The sequence below is a fragment of the Primulina huaijiensis genome, unplaced genomic scaffold, assembly GCF_012295235.1.
Source record: "Primulina huaijiensis isolate GDHJ02 unplaced genomic scaffold, ASM1229523v2 scaffold37281, whole genome shotgun sequence".
Lineage (NCBI taxonomy): Eukaryota > Viridiplantae > Streptophyta > Magnoliopsida > Lamiales > Gesneriaceae > Primulina > Primulina huaijiensis.
The window spans coordinates 27,276-42,684 of NW_027358705.1; the positions used below are offsets into that span (position 1 = coordinate 27,276).

At 33.7% G+C, this 15,409-nt stretch overlaps 3 protein-coding genes across 6 annotated transcripts; all 3 read right to left on the reverse strand.

Moving 5' to 3' along the window:
* Positions 1 to 2,308: 2,308 nt before the first annotated feature.
* LOC140968456 (uncharacterized) lies at positions 2,309 to 3,609 on the reverse strand. The gene has a single exon (XM_073429409.1). It carries the CDS (start codon positions 3,543 to 3,545, stop codon positions 2,463 to 2,465), a length of 1,083 nt encoding a protein of 360 aa, XP_073285510.1. The 5' UTR covers positions 3,546 to 3,609; the 3' UTR covers positions 2,309 to 2,462.
* A 3,189-nt stretch (positions 3,610 to 6,798) lies between these two features.
* Positions 6,799 to 9,358, reverse strand: LOC140968579 (F-box protein SKIP8-like). Its single transcript, XM_073429589.1, has 3 exons — positions 8,695 to 9,358; positions 7,939 to 8,135; positions 6,799 to 7,339 (listed from the first exon to the last, which is right to left on the reverse strand). The coding sequence occupies exons 1-3, from the start codon at positions 9,106 to 9,108 to the stop codon at positions 7,081 to 7,083; spliced, it is 870 nt and encodes a 289-aa protein (XP_073285690.1). The 5' UTR covers positions 9,109 to 9,358; the 3' UTR covers positions 6,799 to 7,080.
* Positions 9,359 to 11,983: 2,625 nt separating this feature from the next.
* Positions 11,984 to 14,195, reverse strand: LOC140968603 (GDSL esterase/lipase At4g10955-like). Of its 4 annotated transcripts, none has more exons than XM_073429620.1 (3): positions 14,076 to 14,195; positions 13,193 to 13,332; positions 11,984 to 13,033 (listed from the first exon to the last, which is right to left on the reverse strand). In XM_073429620.1, the coding sequence occupies exons 2-3, from the start codon at positions 13,291 to 13,293 to the stop codon at positions 12,067 to 12,069; spliced, it is 1,068 nt and encodes a 355-aa protein (XP_073285721.1). In that variant the 5' UTR covers positions 13,294 to 13,332; positions 14,076 to 14,195; the 3' UTR covers positions 11,984 to 12,066. The 4 variants fall into 4 exon arrangements, with proteins under 4 accessions (XP_073285721.1, XP_073285718.1, XP_073285719.1 ...); XM_073429617.1 differs by having other exon boundaries at positions 13,193 to 13,296; positions 14,076 to 14,183; XM_073429618.1 differs by having other exon boundaries at positions 13,193 to 13,774; positions 14,076 to 14,162.
* Between the last annotated feature and the right edge of the window lie 1,214 nt (positions 14,196 to 15,409).

The window sequence follows — 15,409 nt, forward strand, 5'->3', positions numbered from 1 at the left end:
ACGAAACGAAACAAAACAATGAACTAAATCTTATTCTCGACATAATACATTGATGTGATAGATCAATGTATAGTTTGGGATAAATGATAAGAGATGGATTGATAAATAATCATTTTTATCCCACGTTTGGTATTATTTTAAAAAGCACATGATAATACTATGGGCACGTGATAAATAATTTTATACAAGGATAAAATATCTCTTTTATGAGATGTGATTATTTTAATTTAATGATAAAAACATCACAAATGACTTAATTGCTCTCAATATATAAAAATCATAAATCTTATCGTTCTCTCATTTCACCGCCCCATCAAATAAATACTTTTATTTATTCATATATATTATATAATATGATAATTATATAAATGATTTTTATAAATCTCAATAAAATTATTAGTATCACTCGATTAACCTTAAAAATTGATATTTGACTTGACTCACAAAATCAAGGGCTCAATTAGGTAAAAATAAATAAATCATGCAAGCAATGTCGGCGCATGAACAGATAAGAAATATGAATTCACGCAACAACTTTGAAATTATAAAATTTATTATGATAAGGTTAATTTTGTCATACAATCTAATATATAAATTTAATCATTCTTATTAAAATTATATCAAACATTAAATATAATATCATACATCTTATTTATCCTTAACTTATCATTATATTATATATCACATATTTATTCTATCATGCGTACCAAACTATGCCCAAGTCTTAAAGTCAATAATCACCACTGAAAGAAAATTTATGGGAAACGGTCACAAAATTGTAAATACTAATTATGACACACCAATTTGATATTAAAACCTAGGAATTAAAGCCAATAAAATAATAAATTTTAATTATTTTCGTAAACAACTAACAATCCCCGCAATTGTAACCACTCATTTTTCTTTTGATTTAACTTATAACTCCAATCCAGTTATTTTTAGAATAAATTGAAATTCGAATATTATGGGCGATTTAAATTGGAATTTGTTTAATTGCCGAAAGTAAAGGATAAGGGGGCCCAAGTAATTAAAATTGGTTGGCCGCTCTATGTAATGTATTTAGGCTAATGTCGTGTTTGTCATTGACACGCTACTTTGGTGTGCTGCCAGACGCATCCCCGCTTACCTAACTATACGGTCTATATAATTCATAAGTTGTCAAAATAGGCAGTAGGGTGGGTCGATATGCACCTTTTTGATATGTCGACAAATCATCAAATTATTAACTCAACTCAACATATGTATGATGTAATGACGATGTAAATGAGTCAAATTTTTAGTTTTTTATTTGTACTAATGAATGTTTGGGATGAGCTCAAGTCGTTAATTCAACCAGCATTGTAAAAACGATGATGGATAAAATGACGTTATATATGGTTGTTTTTTATATATAAAAAAAACCTTCGGACCGGACCCAATGTTATAATAATAATAAAAAAAAAAGTTGAAATTAAGAGTATCCATTTATAGAATATTATATACGATAGTCGATAGATATCAACACGAGAAAATGAATTATAATATAATCATATCATAGTTCTTATTATTACTACAATATCAAATGTTGTTTCATTTACCATAATTTTTTAACCCAACACACCAAAGTTGCAGATTACTTTTTATTGAAATGAATGATATTTAAGATAACAGTTTTGATATGTTGCATATCTATCGTCCACATTTATGTGAACATTGATAATGTGAGACACGTACAATTTTGATATATTTTATTATATTAAATACCTGAATATTATTTTATCGATGCTCACATTATATTAAAACTATTTAAGATAAATTATATTATCTATTAAAGCCGTGTTTGTTTGAGACATTAAAGTCGTTTTGAGAAAAAAGAGTAATGTTTAATTACGTGATATTAAAGACCATTGATTGATAAAGTAGGCCGCTAGAAACAATAAATTAATAGGCCGTGAGTAAAACCAGAACGTGGCCGGGGTTTAATAGATTAATCTAAAGACGACGAGGTTATTAGGTATGTGATACTATCAATCATGAGATAAGGTCAAATAAACCTCTAAAATTAAGTGGTATTTAGCAAAGTAATATTTGTCAAATTTTTATTAAAAAAATGACTTTGTTATTTGAAAAAATGAAATACACTTGGAGCTGATATTTCTTAAAAATAAATTTGACCAAGATTATTTTTTCAAATATCCCGAAATTAATATTACATTGAATGGATATTGAAATTTATCGAGAACATCAATATGATTGGTTCTACGTACAATATTGGAATATGAATTTTGGGCTATGGATATGCTTTTTGAAGCCTTGTTGAACGTAGTGGATTTGAATTTCATATTGAAATATACTTCAATAGAATTTTTTTTAAATATCTATCTTGTATAGTTTTAAAATACATACCCAAAACAGCAAGAATCCCAATCCCAAATGGAAATTACAATCCACACCCCATGATATAAGCAAGATAACAGTGATGATCAAATACATGCGGGGCATTGGACCAATCCATTCTCATTGCAAACCCCACACCTCTCCTTCTTCCCCTCCACCACAATCTTGCAGCTTCCTCCACACTCCAAGCATGGCACAAACCTGGCGCCGCCGCAGCCCTCGCAGCCCAACCTACCCACCCCCCTCTCCACACGTGCCCAGTTCAGTATCCTCGGGAGGCGACCCGTTTCGTTTAAATGCACTACTTCTTCCACTCCGCCAAGGTATCTCCCCTTCACGAACACCCTCGGAACACTAACTCCCTCGCCTAGTAATTCCTTCAGTTCTTTCAGGAATCCTCCGTGTAATGATATGTCGCGCTCGTCGAACACGATCCTGTGTGTCTCCATCAGTGTCCTGACTATGTTGCAGTCCTCGTAGGTGCGCCGGACGCCGCCTAAGGATGTCGTGTAGAGGACGACAGATTCGTCTCCGTCGGGAGGGCATCTCTCTTCGAAATCGGCTAAGGGGTCCCGCTTGACAAAACCCCCGGTTTTGCCTTCCTTTTCTCGCTCTAGTTTGTCTCTCTTTATGAAAATGTTGTCTTTCAGTGACTTGGGGACATCTGGATGATTGATGCCGTTTCGCGAGTCGATCAGTGGGTCGGACTTGGTTGGGTTGATTTTTTTCAGTTCTGCAACTCGCTTTGATTCAGCGGGTTTTAATGATTCTTTCGAAGAGATCTTAGCTTCCAGCTCTTCGAGCGTATGGAAAGTCAAGCTCTTAGGTTGCGATCCTCCTTTTTCGGCGGGGCTATCTTGAGCTGGTGGCGTAGGATTGACTGGTTTCATACTCGCCTGAAGTATAGGGACGGAGTTGAGCTTGGGCTTGAGGTCCTCCAGGGCCTTGCTGACCTCTTCCCACGTGCGAGGTGCATCTTCAATGGCGTCGAGCTTCTCTAGAATGGGGGCTGGCAACTGTGAAGGCTGCTTCCGATGATCCTGCGGCTCGCATGACTTGAGCCACGGCTCTTCGATGGCGTTGATGTCGAATACGGCGAAGCTGGACGGCGGAAGACGATAGACACCAGCGACGTCGACGTCGACGCTTTTGGATGAAGTGCACCCCATGGGAGGGAAAGTGATAAGATTGGGGAGATGGAAGATTATGGTGCATGAAAATGGTGTGTGTGTTTTAATAATAATAATAATATAATAATAAAGAATTTACGAATTTGTGTGGCTGCGACTAATGGCGGGCTTCGATAATTTTGTGGTGTTAATTTCAGGTAATGGACCCATTTGAGAAAAAAACCAATTTTGTGATTGTGGATAACATCATCGCACGTTCATTCTCCTTGAAATTTTTTTTATTTATTTGCTCCATATAATTTTTATATTAAAAAAAATCTTTTTTTTCAGGATATAGTTCTTTGAAATAACATTTTTAAATGTATGTATAATAATATAAGTTATCTTAATAAAATTTTTTATAACAAAGTAAATTACTTGAAGGTTTGTCAAAAATTTCAGCTTCAGTTCTTCATTGTGTGCATGTAATTTCTTTCTTTCTTCTTTTCTTTTTTTTTTTTTATTTATTATTTTTATAATTAAATCTAACTTTAAATTAAATTAAAAAAGTTAGAAATGTGTATTTTAATGAATGATTGTTGTTGTATAAGTTATTTTAAAAAATCATATAAAACGTTTCTAATGTGTGATTTCTTCAACTACGTATTATAGTTTACTTTGATTATAATATTAAATTATTTTATTAATTATATATATTTGACTTTTCAAATTAATTAATTTTTCTCAAGGCCCGAACCCTGCAATCTAAACATGCCATGCTGGATTATGCATGTGATGGGCGGCATGGACTTCTTAGCGTGTGATGAACCACTCTGGATATTTATTTATAAATCTTTTTTTTTTCCATGCTATAAAATATTATTTCAAAATTCAATTATTTTTATGCAAATTTATGTGCGAAACTGATTCTTATACATTTTAAGAAATAGAATTATAATTTGTATAAAATAATTTAATCTATAAATATAATAATACATTTCACTTGTTAAAATATGACAATTTGTTAAATTGTAGATTACAATTTCTTCTTTTAAAAAAAAAAGTAATTCATCTCAATTTAATATTTCTAAAACAATTTATTTTATTTAAAAGTAATATCAAATGACTGTTAGTGTTAGTTTATTACGCCACGACTGTTAGTTTGTGCCAAATTCAATTACGTACTTTAAAATCAACCATAAAACGGAATTTACTACAAAGGGGTAGAGGATAATGTGGTAAAGAAAATCAATATTTTCCACATCTTTCGATTCGGTCCGCTGAAAGTGCGAAAATTCGCTGTGTGTTCATCTCTTCGCTGCTAGCCAGTAACAAGACGAGGAATGGAGCCGTTTTCTGACCCTACGCGGCGGTAAAAATATGAAATTTTGTTCTTCTGTTAGTCGTGAACATTTTAGTATCTCCGATTTGCTTTTCTTTGAAAGATTTGAGCATGGTTATTTTTTGTTGTTGTTTTGAATCTTCTTGCTCAACGTTGAGTCATTGACAGATGCAATGGTTGAAAAAATCAAAGCCCATTTTTGTTAATTGTAGTAAGAGTTTTCCCCCAATCTTGATATCTGTGAATTTACGTGAATAGTTAATATTATTACTATTGTTTTTGTTGATCAAGATTCAAAAAGCATTTTTTGAGATCCTGATTTTGCCGCTGATGGCATGATGAAGCATGGGTGGTTACTGTTGATTATAGAGTTAGTGGGTGATTTTGTAGTCGTGATCTATGCATGCTAGGTGAGTGAACCCCTGGGAATAGACCACCAGGTTCCTTTCCTAATCCTCAGTTGAAGCCCAAGTAACCTCAATTTTGTTGACTTAAATATGCAGGAATAATTTTCTTACCCAAAAACTAGAAGTAAACATTGGAGATCTTTTTTAGTTGAGGACAGGCACAGTCCCCAGCACCAAATGCATGCCAGTATGTTATCGTTCGAAATCATTTGATCTGGGTTTTCTCTTGTAGTTTAACTGAAGATGGTTTGTGGAGCCTTTTTACATCCCAAAGGAGAGAAGGTCCGATCCTCAATGCTCACTTCATATTTGAGGAGAAACAAACAATTGGTGTGGCAGATGGTGTAGGGAGTTGGAGTGAGAAAGGTGTTGATGCCGGAGAATATGCTCGAAAACTGATGTCCAATTTTTTTAGTGCTCGGAAACTATCCTACCGAGGAAAGTGATCATAATTTAAATTTTAAACACATCTTGAATTAAGCATACTTGAAGACTAAGGTTCCAGGATCCTCCACAGCTTGCATATTAACGCTAAAACACAATGTGAGGTTTTGTTTTGTTCACTATTTCAGGTTCTGTATTAGTCCTTTGCAACCTGACACTCCTTTCTTGGTTTCTTATTTTAGGTAATGTAATGGCATTTGTTTAATATTCCATTGATAAATCTGCTTTTAAGAAATGGTATGGCATATTGTGGTTGTCGTAGCTTTCATTATTTGTAAATTGTTTGGTTTCTTCAACAGATGGGTATTAAAAAGGGTAATTTGGATTATGGATAGACTTAGTATTGCACAAAATTTTAGCATTTTGGCCCTTTGTACATACAATTATCTGCTCTCTGTTATTATCAATGTGACAAAGTGCATTCGGCCCCAATCTTGCAATGTTTTGATGTGATAAAAAAAAATTGTAATTTAAATTAAATCAACACTTGTTTAGGAATCAGGTGTAGTCTGGAAATTGAATTGTGTAATGACTTACAAGTCAAACGTCTATTTCAGCATGTCGAAGCACCGGCACCCATGCAGTTATGCATGAACAACTTCAATTTGACCAAATCGTGTGTGCGATATTAGTTGGACTAACAGCTGATTAGTTTTTATTAAATATAATTATGCTATATTGAATTGTAACAATTCATATTCGAGTATGCATAATAGGTGTAAGATTTAGATTCAAATATTTGATTGGCTGCAGAATTACATCCGCGCTACACATATACTGTATTAAGAGCACCGTGAAATGGCCTCTTTTCACTAAAAAGGTCACTTCAGGTGCTCGTGTCATATGTTAAGTACCATGGATTATATTGAATTTTTTAAAAAAATTGTATTAAATGTGTTTTTGAATTATCTAACATAACTATCGAGTAAGAATCAATACAGATTGAAATCAATGTAGTAAAATGTTAATGTAAATTATATTTTATGTCCATGTGATTGTTTAAATTGAATTTATTACAAATTAATTATTATCTATTATTTCCATTTAATAAAAACATACAGATATTCTGAATCGATGATTAAAAAAGTTAAGTTAATTTCACTCAGTTTTATTGTTTAAGCTAAACTATTATAGAATACATATGCCGTATAAATTGCGGATCAATTACCACAAGTTTTTCTTTCCATAAAAAAATTTTTGTAAAAGAAAAAAAAGCTTCAAAGAGTCGAACAGCTTCTTCTTAACCTGGGAGACGCCATTTAGTGTATCAAGGAGATGGGGAAAAACTCGTATTTTTTCGGGGAATTTACATATGAAGTTTGAAGTTCTTTTTAGTATGAAAGAGACAATTCTTCTTTTTGTCCCTGCTTGAGCCGCCGCTAAGCATTCTGCCCCCGCCAACTTATCCATGCGGAAGAAGCTGCAAACCAACTCCATGAATTAACAATGCTGAGATATGATGGTGCACCATGTACCACCTTCCATGGTGGAACTCATAAATATTAGTTACATTAAATGCCTCGGCTTCCAGGTCAATGTAAGCATTCATTGATACCCAAGACATATCTGTCAGCACCCGAGTTCTGACATCTCGAATCTGGAAATCAGCAACATTCTCCCAGCTAAAGGCTAGCTGCCAGCTCCCCATGACCGCATTGTAACTGCAAAAAGAGTTTGATAAATATATTAACGGGACACTAACATAGTTGACAAAAAAGCCCTCCAGGCTCCATTATTTTCAATCAGACTGTCTTTCTGGCACCACATTTTAACTACACTGTTCAAACATGTAGAAAAACGATCACCCTTAGTTTATCTCAACCAAGCATCATAATGTTTCCGAACTCCATATCCAGAGTTAAGCATATAATAGCATGAAGTAAAAACAAAGCTGACCATACAATGGGGGTGGGTGGTGGCAAAAAAGGTGAATGACGTACACTTTACATTTTACGTCCAAAGTAAGATGACATAAATAAATTTATAAATTCTTTGGGCAAGAGATGTGACTTGACTATGAATCAAATGAAGAAGGAAAAAAGACAATAATGAGTAGCAGTTGTATTTTATTAGAATGGATATCAACTGTGCAGAGCATCGTGCTGTGTATAGTAGAGTCGTTGGATCATGTGGACCCCTTCAATGGTGATGTGCACAGCATCGGATCCATTTCATTTATACCTTCGACAAGATAAAGGTTATTATTAAATAAATTAGCAAAAGCTGTAATTTTTTGGTGAATGGATAAGAAGCCACATACCCGCTAAACGACTCGCCATTTGCATGAAAACACTTCACATAATCTGCATTGAGCCAAAATAGAGCCATATCTGGCAGCGCTCTGTCTCTCACTATCCTAAAAAACTCCAAATTGATGTTTACAATGGCTCTTGTGGCTGCATAATAGGCTTTCCATCCATTGGGTGGTGTCACATTATCTTGCTCCAAAGTGAAATCCTAGGCCATGAAGGGTCAAGCACCAGATTCAGCAATTCTAAAAACATAAATGGAATTTTTTTTGCTTCTTTCTAATTCACGGTATCAAATCGCCCTCCTACCTAATCTTGATTTCAACCCCGCTATGAGCTATGAATATGGGTGAACAAAGAGAATCTTAGCATATGGGTTCTCATGCATTCTAAACAGATTAAATAAGAATCTGTGACCAACCTAAAGTTGGAAAAAAAATATCTTCTAATGTTGCTTCTGCACGTATGATTTACAAACAATTGTTCAAGTTTACAGCAGCACTCCTAGTAAAAACAAACTCAGAAATTTTCAAATCCATAGATATATGCAAAGACTAGGCATGCTACAATGCTACCACTGGAAGTAAAGTAGCAAAATTTCTGGGAAAACTCAAGACCACCCGTTAGGTAAGCCAAACTGACCCAAAGAGTAACTTCAAATTCAAGAGTGCCAAAAACTAAATATCACCTCAAGGAACTAACATTGCTCCGTGGAATAAACTTTCATTTTTATTTTTATTTTTTACAAGATTGAAATAATATTAAACCTTATGAAATAGGGCCTTCCACGCGTTATCATCGTTGGCAGCTTCACGCATGCGCGAATTCGTCATGGAAAGCCTGCAGAGACTCGGGTAGTCCAAGTAACTCAGAGCATGCGTCGTGATCTCCGGCACCAACTGCTCCATCATGGACACCCCGGTCTGCCTCTCCGCCGCAATCTCCCCATTCTCACCACCATTCAAAAGCGCCGTCATTTCAGCACCGCCACCACTTTTGTTCTCTTTGTCAGTACGTGAACAATCACTCCAATTATTCAATTCAGACTTACTCGACTGTAATTTCCCCTTCCGGAGAATCAAAAAAAGCGCAAAAAAGAAACATGAAAGGGTCACCGCTATGGCCACGAAGGACGACGGGTAATAGCTTGCGAAGGAAATTCTATAAATAGTAAACTCCATTCATAGGTAAAGAGATGAAAATTGCAAAAGGGGTTGCTGCAATTTCCCCAATTCATGAAACGAACAAAAGTTACAAGCAAGAGACAATCTGTCTTCACTACTTCCAGACCCTAATAAAGGGTTTTAGGGTTTGGCGTGTGATTGATAAAATCAGAAAGAGGGGAAATCGTTAGGCGGGGGAAGGCGGACGAAAAGGCAGGCGAAACTGAAGTGAAGAGCAACAGGTCAAATGTGAATATAGCCAAAATGTGAGGGGGTTTCGTGCCGATTAGTAAAATCGAACGACGCCGTTTACTGGGTCAATCTAATTTTTTGTTTTTTCCTTTTAAATGAAGATTCGACCCCCTAATATTTTTGTGGTTTTTTTTTTAAAAAAAAAATTTGGAAAGAGATTTTTGGAATTAGTTCGGTACCAATCAACCAGGTTCAATGAAAATTATTCTTAATTTCTTTGAGAAATGTTGTCTAAAAGATATATTTTATGAGTTAATTAAATTAGTCGGTCGTGATATATGCAACAATGTGTATAGTGTTATGAAAAAAAATAGTTTTTACAAAAAAAAATTAATTATTATTATTATAATAATTAAAATGGTAGGGGAGAAATAAGATGGAATGAGAAAATATGGAATTGAGTGATTAAATGATATTTTTGGAATAATATAAAAATTTCACAATATACAACATTAATTAAATGTTTGCAATCATTAAGAAATAGTCCTTGAATTTTTTGTTTAAAAGAATCAATTTTGTGTGTTTCTTAAACACATATTCATCGTTAGTTTCTGTTTAATTTAATAAAATAAAAAAACATGTGAGATGTTTGTTCTATTTTTACAAAAATAATTATGGTAAAAAGTTATAAAATAACTTATGTATCAGACACTACATGCTTCTGATTTTTACCTTTTAATTTTTGCTCTCAAATACTATCAACGTAACTTTTAATTTTTCTTCACCTTTTTCATAAAATTTAATCATTTTTTTAAAAGTAAAAGCTGTTGGTTGAGGAGTTTAACTTTAATTAATACTAGTTACTCTCCACACGCGGTGCGTGTGTGAACAGTGTTTTTTTAATTATCGAGAGACTAAAGTGAAATTTGACAAATTATCGAGGGACTAAAGTGCTATTTGAATTGTTGGAATTTAAAAAAAAAAAAAAGTTTGTTAAATTTAAAAAACAAAAAAAAAACTAAACGGTAATATTCCTATTATATAAGGGCAAAATAGGAAAGAAAACTTGGTGTCTATTTTGTCTCTATTAGAGACATTCTTAATATATAGTATAGATATATAGTATAGATTACAAACATTATCTGTTCATATGATATGATAAAAATAATTTAACAAACACACAAATTTCCATTAATAAAACGTAGATTTTTTAGAAAAAAAAGATGCCAACGTGATATTTTCAAGCGAATTGGTAGGTCTGATTGTCAACCATGATCATGTCATAATAACTCATAATAGTCAAGTTAGTATTCAACTTCTCCTCATTTATGCTACAAGGCGAGTAAAACTTAACAGCAAATTTGACAGTTGAAAACTCTAACCGTCCCAAAAAAAAACATTAATAATAACGAAAGAGGTCGCACAAAATCAGACGATTGAATAACATATTTGATTACGCGATACTATGAAGGTTAAAAAATCCAATCATAAATATAAGCTTGATCCGTTTGTGAAGAATCAATCACATAGGACAACACTTCCACCACTCCAAGAAAAAAATATTAGTTAGTTCTACTCGTTTTGTTCATTTGTCTTCCTTTCGACGCAAAGTTTCGTGCTCGTTATAAATAATTCAGTAGTCCAATGGCGAATTGAAGCAATAGTCCCACTGGATCTGGCCTGACTTGATTGTATGACGAAGATGATTGTGTTGGAGAATTAAACTTATCAAAAAGACAAATGTTTTCTGTGCGAGACATGTTCCGATTTCGTGGAGTTTTATCTTTATATACTATGTTTATATTCTCTGTTAGACTGTTACTTATGAGATAATGCTATATTTTTACTCCAGAATCTTGTGCGGCTCTCTTTTTGCAATTCTTGGACAAAAGCCACATATAATAATGCTTTCAATTGCAGTCAAAGGCCAAACATTCTCCCAGATTCCAGGATCACGTGCTTGAGAGACAGCTTGTAAGTAAGTGTGCAGCATATTTCGAACGAATGATAGAATTTTTACCCTATGGCACAGTTTCAAGTTTCACATAAATAATTCATGGATAATTTATTTATTTATTATATCTCATGTTCAGTTTGTCATATTATTTATCCATATATTAATTAATTATCTTACATCAATTACATCATAAAATTCAAATTACAATATTAACATTAATAAATAATATTATTAATATTTATTAATTATTAAAAACAAAATAATTTATAATATCATCTCAAATTTAAACAATAAAACAAACAAAATATTATATTAATTATTTTTTTTTTATTATATTAAATCATTTACCAACCTATTGATATCATATCTTTATTCGGGTCGGGTGTGGGTCGGATTATATCAAACCCGTCTCCATATCTGAACCCGAAAATCTCCATACCCGATTACCCAATTATTTAATCGGGTCAAAAAAAACCCTCCATACCCTCTTCTATTCGGGTCGAGTATCGGATCCTCCAACGGGTTCGGAGTAAATTGACATCCCTAGTGGCCATTAAATTGTGTCCAATCATTAGTTTTATGCTTTGATTGTAATGATATTATGGAAATATACTAGATTTAAAATGTTTCAAAGAAAATAAATAAATTATTTTCACGTAAAACAATATAATAAACACAATATATCTATATATAGTAAAAAAAAATATAAATTAGTCGACTTGAAATGAAAATTTACAGCAGATGAACAGAAGAATCACACCTCGTTCGCATCAGGCAAACGTTTTCACAGTGTAAAAAGTTGGGTAGATTTTCAAATAAAACAAACATCACCTATAGTTGTAAATCTTGGATTCCAAGTGCAGGCTACTTCTCCACCATTGATGAATACCATGAGCATCTTTGAAGTCTCTTGCCCGAGAAAGGTTCACCGTTAGATTCGCGGATGGAATAAGATGCAGTGGCTCGTCAGACTGCAGACCCATCGCATTCAACATAAGACCTCCGATTGAGTGTTGTGTCGCCAACCTCTCGATACCTCCTGCCCCGATATCATCCATCTGTTTTCGGTGCTCAAAGTATCCGATGTACTCGGAGCAGATATGATCAGATGGGTTGATGTATAGACATGGTAACCATGAAGAAAGGGAAAGAAACGTCTCCCCAGAACGATTTGTTTGGTGGTTATTTTTCATTGCAAAAGCAAGTCCTGCCGTGATCACGCTGCCTGCTATTCGAATGCCGTGTTTAACTTTCTTATCCTTGATTCTCTCGATTGGTGCTGAAAAGAAAGGTGGATTGAACAAGAACGAATCAAGGAAAACGCCGGTCTTGGCCATGTTCTTTCCGGCCAGCATCGCCACGGCAGCACCGAGTGAATGACCCGCTAACCAGACATTTGCACTTCCAAATGTAGCGACGACATGTCGAACAGCTTGTATTGCTATTTCGAACCGAGATGTCAGATGCAGACCGTTTTTTATGATGAGGACGTCCAGTTCAATGTCTCTTGAGAAAGAGTCTCCTTTGGTTATGGTGCCTCGAAAAGCAATTACATATCGTGGAGCCTCGTGTGATGAAGGATTGTTTTGGCTGGAAGTAAGTTGATAGATGGCACCGAATAGACAAGAATCAGCGTCGTCTATAAGGGGACGATATAACTGAAAATGAAAGGCATTCCACCACGCAGGAGCAAGGGCTTGGCTCCCTTCTCGTTTTTCCTGGCGGTCTCGTTCCAAGATGTACACACTCTGAACCAAACTAGCTGCGACGGACCTACGGTGACATGGATTGCTCCTGCAAAACAAAAATGGCACATGAAAAACGGCTCTTAACTGCAACGAACTATCTTAATCCAACTTCACAAGAACTATTACGTAATGAGATGGCAAGAATCGTAAGATGATTTACCTCTAAGCTGTGAAAGCAAACATCAAGAATATTTTAAGGTCTTACCAGTCAACTTTAGTCAGGTGCAAAGGTCCCGAAATGTTGAAATTTTCCCTTTCTGATGTCGTAGATCCTGAAAGGTCGACAATTTGGCCATCTGACGCCATAAACTATGATAATATTCTTAGTTTGATATCGCCTAAAATCTGCGTATGCATCATCCTTAGTAATAGACTGAAACAAAAACCTACAACCCCTACATCATTGCAGGCATCATATTTAAACTCAGAACGATAATGTGAATCAGTACCACAAAATTTCTAAACATCAATGTTCAGAAAAGAAGGGGCGAGAAACCAGAACGTAACAAAAATGCCCTATATTTGGTTTAATTCCGTGTTTCAACCGATTCAAAACTCAAAAACCCAAAATTTCTCCCAAAACTATAGGTTTTATACACCTAATATACACGACCTGGATTCAATATTAATCGTAGTTCTACAGTCAATGTTGTAAACCTTCTCCTAACTCCAAAGTGGCCCAAATTTGGGCACAAACATCTAGATCATTGATTGTACGACAAAATGTGGGGAAAAAAAAAAAACAAAGCCAAATCCAATCACATTATCCATTGCCTCCGAATCATCCCTTCAAAAACAACAGACAGAAACCAATTACAGTCACTTTAAAGAACCGACATCGACAAGCAAACAAGCGAAAGAACCCACAAACTGAAATCTCAAATAATAATAATAAATTACGTCCATCAATAAAACAAAAGTTTAAACCTTAAATTCCAAATCATAAGATTCGAGATGTCAATTCTTTTAAGAAAAAAACGTATGCCATCAGGGTTCGATGGAAACACACACAATGCCACAAACCATTGCATACAAAATGAAAAAAAAAATTTAATTAATTAATTCGAAAAAAATAGAGAAAATGCTACCTGCAAGAGAACTTCTTGAGTTCGCAGCAAAAAGGCACGCGAGATCGTAGCACCAGAGTAAAAAATAAAGATGCGAGAATTCGGAACCGGTGAGGTATCGCTCTCCATTTTAAGGTTGTACTTTGGGCCCGTGTGATCGGATATTCGGATCCGGTCTAAATTGGATAGCGTTGAAATTACAATTTTGTCCTTATTGTGCTATATTTTTGTATGTAAAATCCATTGTAAGGGAAATTACATATATTTTTAACAAAAATTACAAATAAAATGTTAGAGAATTATTGGAAAGGTGTTGATTAATGATTATGTCTATTAATTATTACTAGGTACGGGCACCTCAATTCTTGAGGTGTCCTATCCAGGTGTATAGTATAAAATATAAGTATTTATATTTTTTTAGAGTTATTAATTATTTGTTTATATTTGTGAGCATAGTATTTTTTATGTTCTTTTGTATTCGTATTCAAACGATTATTATTACAAATTGACATTGTGTTTAACAAAGTGAAAAATATGGAAAAAAAAATTTATATAAGTGAAAATAGGTAGAAAAAAGACTGAATTGATGTTCAAATAGGGGAAGTTTAATAACATGTTGCAAATTGAATATAATGTATTGTTTTATCTCAAATATAATGAAGGATCTACTTCATAAATAAGTTATTATAAATTCGATAATAGAGTAACCGTATTTTGGTATTAGTTGAAAGTGTGTTACATTTAATGATGTTAACGCCAATGAATTTGTAAATGTGGTAACTTTAACTTAAATATAAGTTGTAGTATGAGCTATTAAACAATCAATAGGAGTACAAAAAATTTTAGGGTAATCAAATAAAATTGAAAAAGTGTTAATATAGATATGATTTCAATATGTTTAACTTTTTTTTTTAGAATTTAGTTGATGGATTTATGAATTTTGTAACTTAGGGTTTTTTATGACATATAAACATGAGAGTTAATATTAATTTATAAGACAGCTGAATAAAAATGATAACAATGATGGTCTAATAAAAAAAATTAAATTATATGAATAAAAATTGTTTGGAGCTCGTATTAATCTAAAGTTTATAATACGTTTACGCATATGTATAACGATTAAGCATTTTCGACAACATAAGATAAATATTTTATTATTCATTTAATGTACATGGTTGTTTTGATGAAGTTCGTTGGTATTTACGATTGCCTCAATGCATGTTGCATAGTTTAGTAGGAGCAATAGTTTTGATTTCATGTTCGGCATATTTCGTAAGATGTCCTATATTGGACTGGAGTAAACGCTTCCATTTAGTTCTTTCACATCTTTCTGAAATAGATAGTTATATTGATAT

Coding starts and splice junctions, on each gene's coding strand:
- LOC140968456 (XM_073429409.1), bottom strand. CDS start 3,545: ATGGGGTGCACTTCATCCAAAAGCGTCGACGTCGACGTCGCTGGTGTC.
- LOC140968579 (XM_073429589.1), bottom strand. CDS start 9,108: ATGGAGTTTACTATTTATAGAATTTCCTTCGCAAGCTATTACCCGTCG. Junction 8,136..8,694: donor GGAAGGCCCTATTTCATAAG/GTTTAATATTAT, acceptor TTCATGGCCTAG/GATTTCACTTTGGAGCAAGA. Junction 7,340..7,938: donor AATGGCGAGTCGTTTAGCGG/GTATGTGGCTTC, acceptor CTCTTTTTGCAG/TTACAATGCGGTCATGGGGA.
- LOC140968603 (XM_073429617.1), bottom strand. CDS start 14,183: ATGGAGAGCGATACCTCACCGGTTCCGAATTCTCGCATCTTTATTTTT. Junction 13,297..14,075: donor CTCAAGAAGTTCTCTTGCAG/GTAGCATTTTCT, acceptor ATATTATCATAG/TTTATGGCGTCAGATGGCCA. Junction 13,034..13,192: donor CACCTGACTAAAGTTGACTG/GTAAGACCTTAA, acceptor TTTGTTTTGCAG/GAGCAATCCATGTCACCGTA.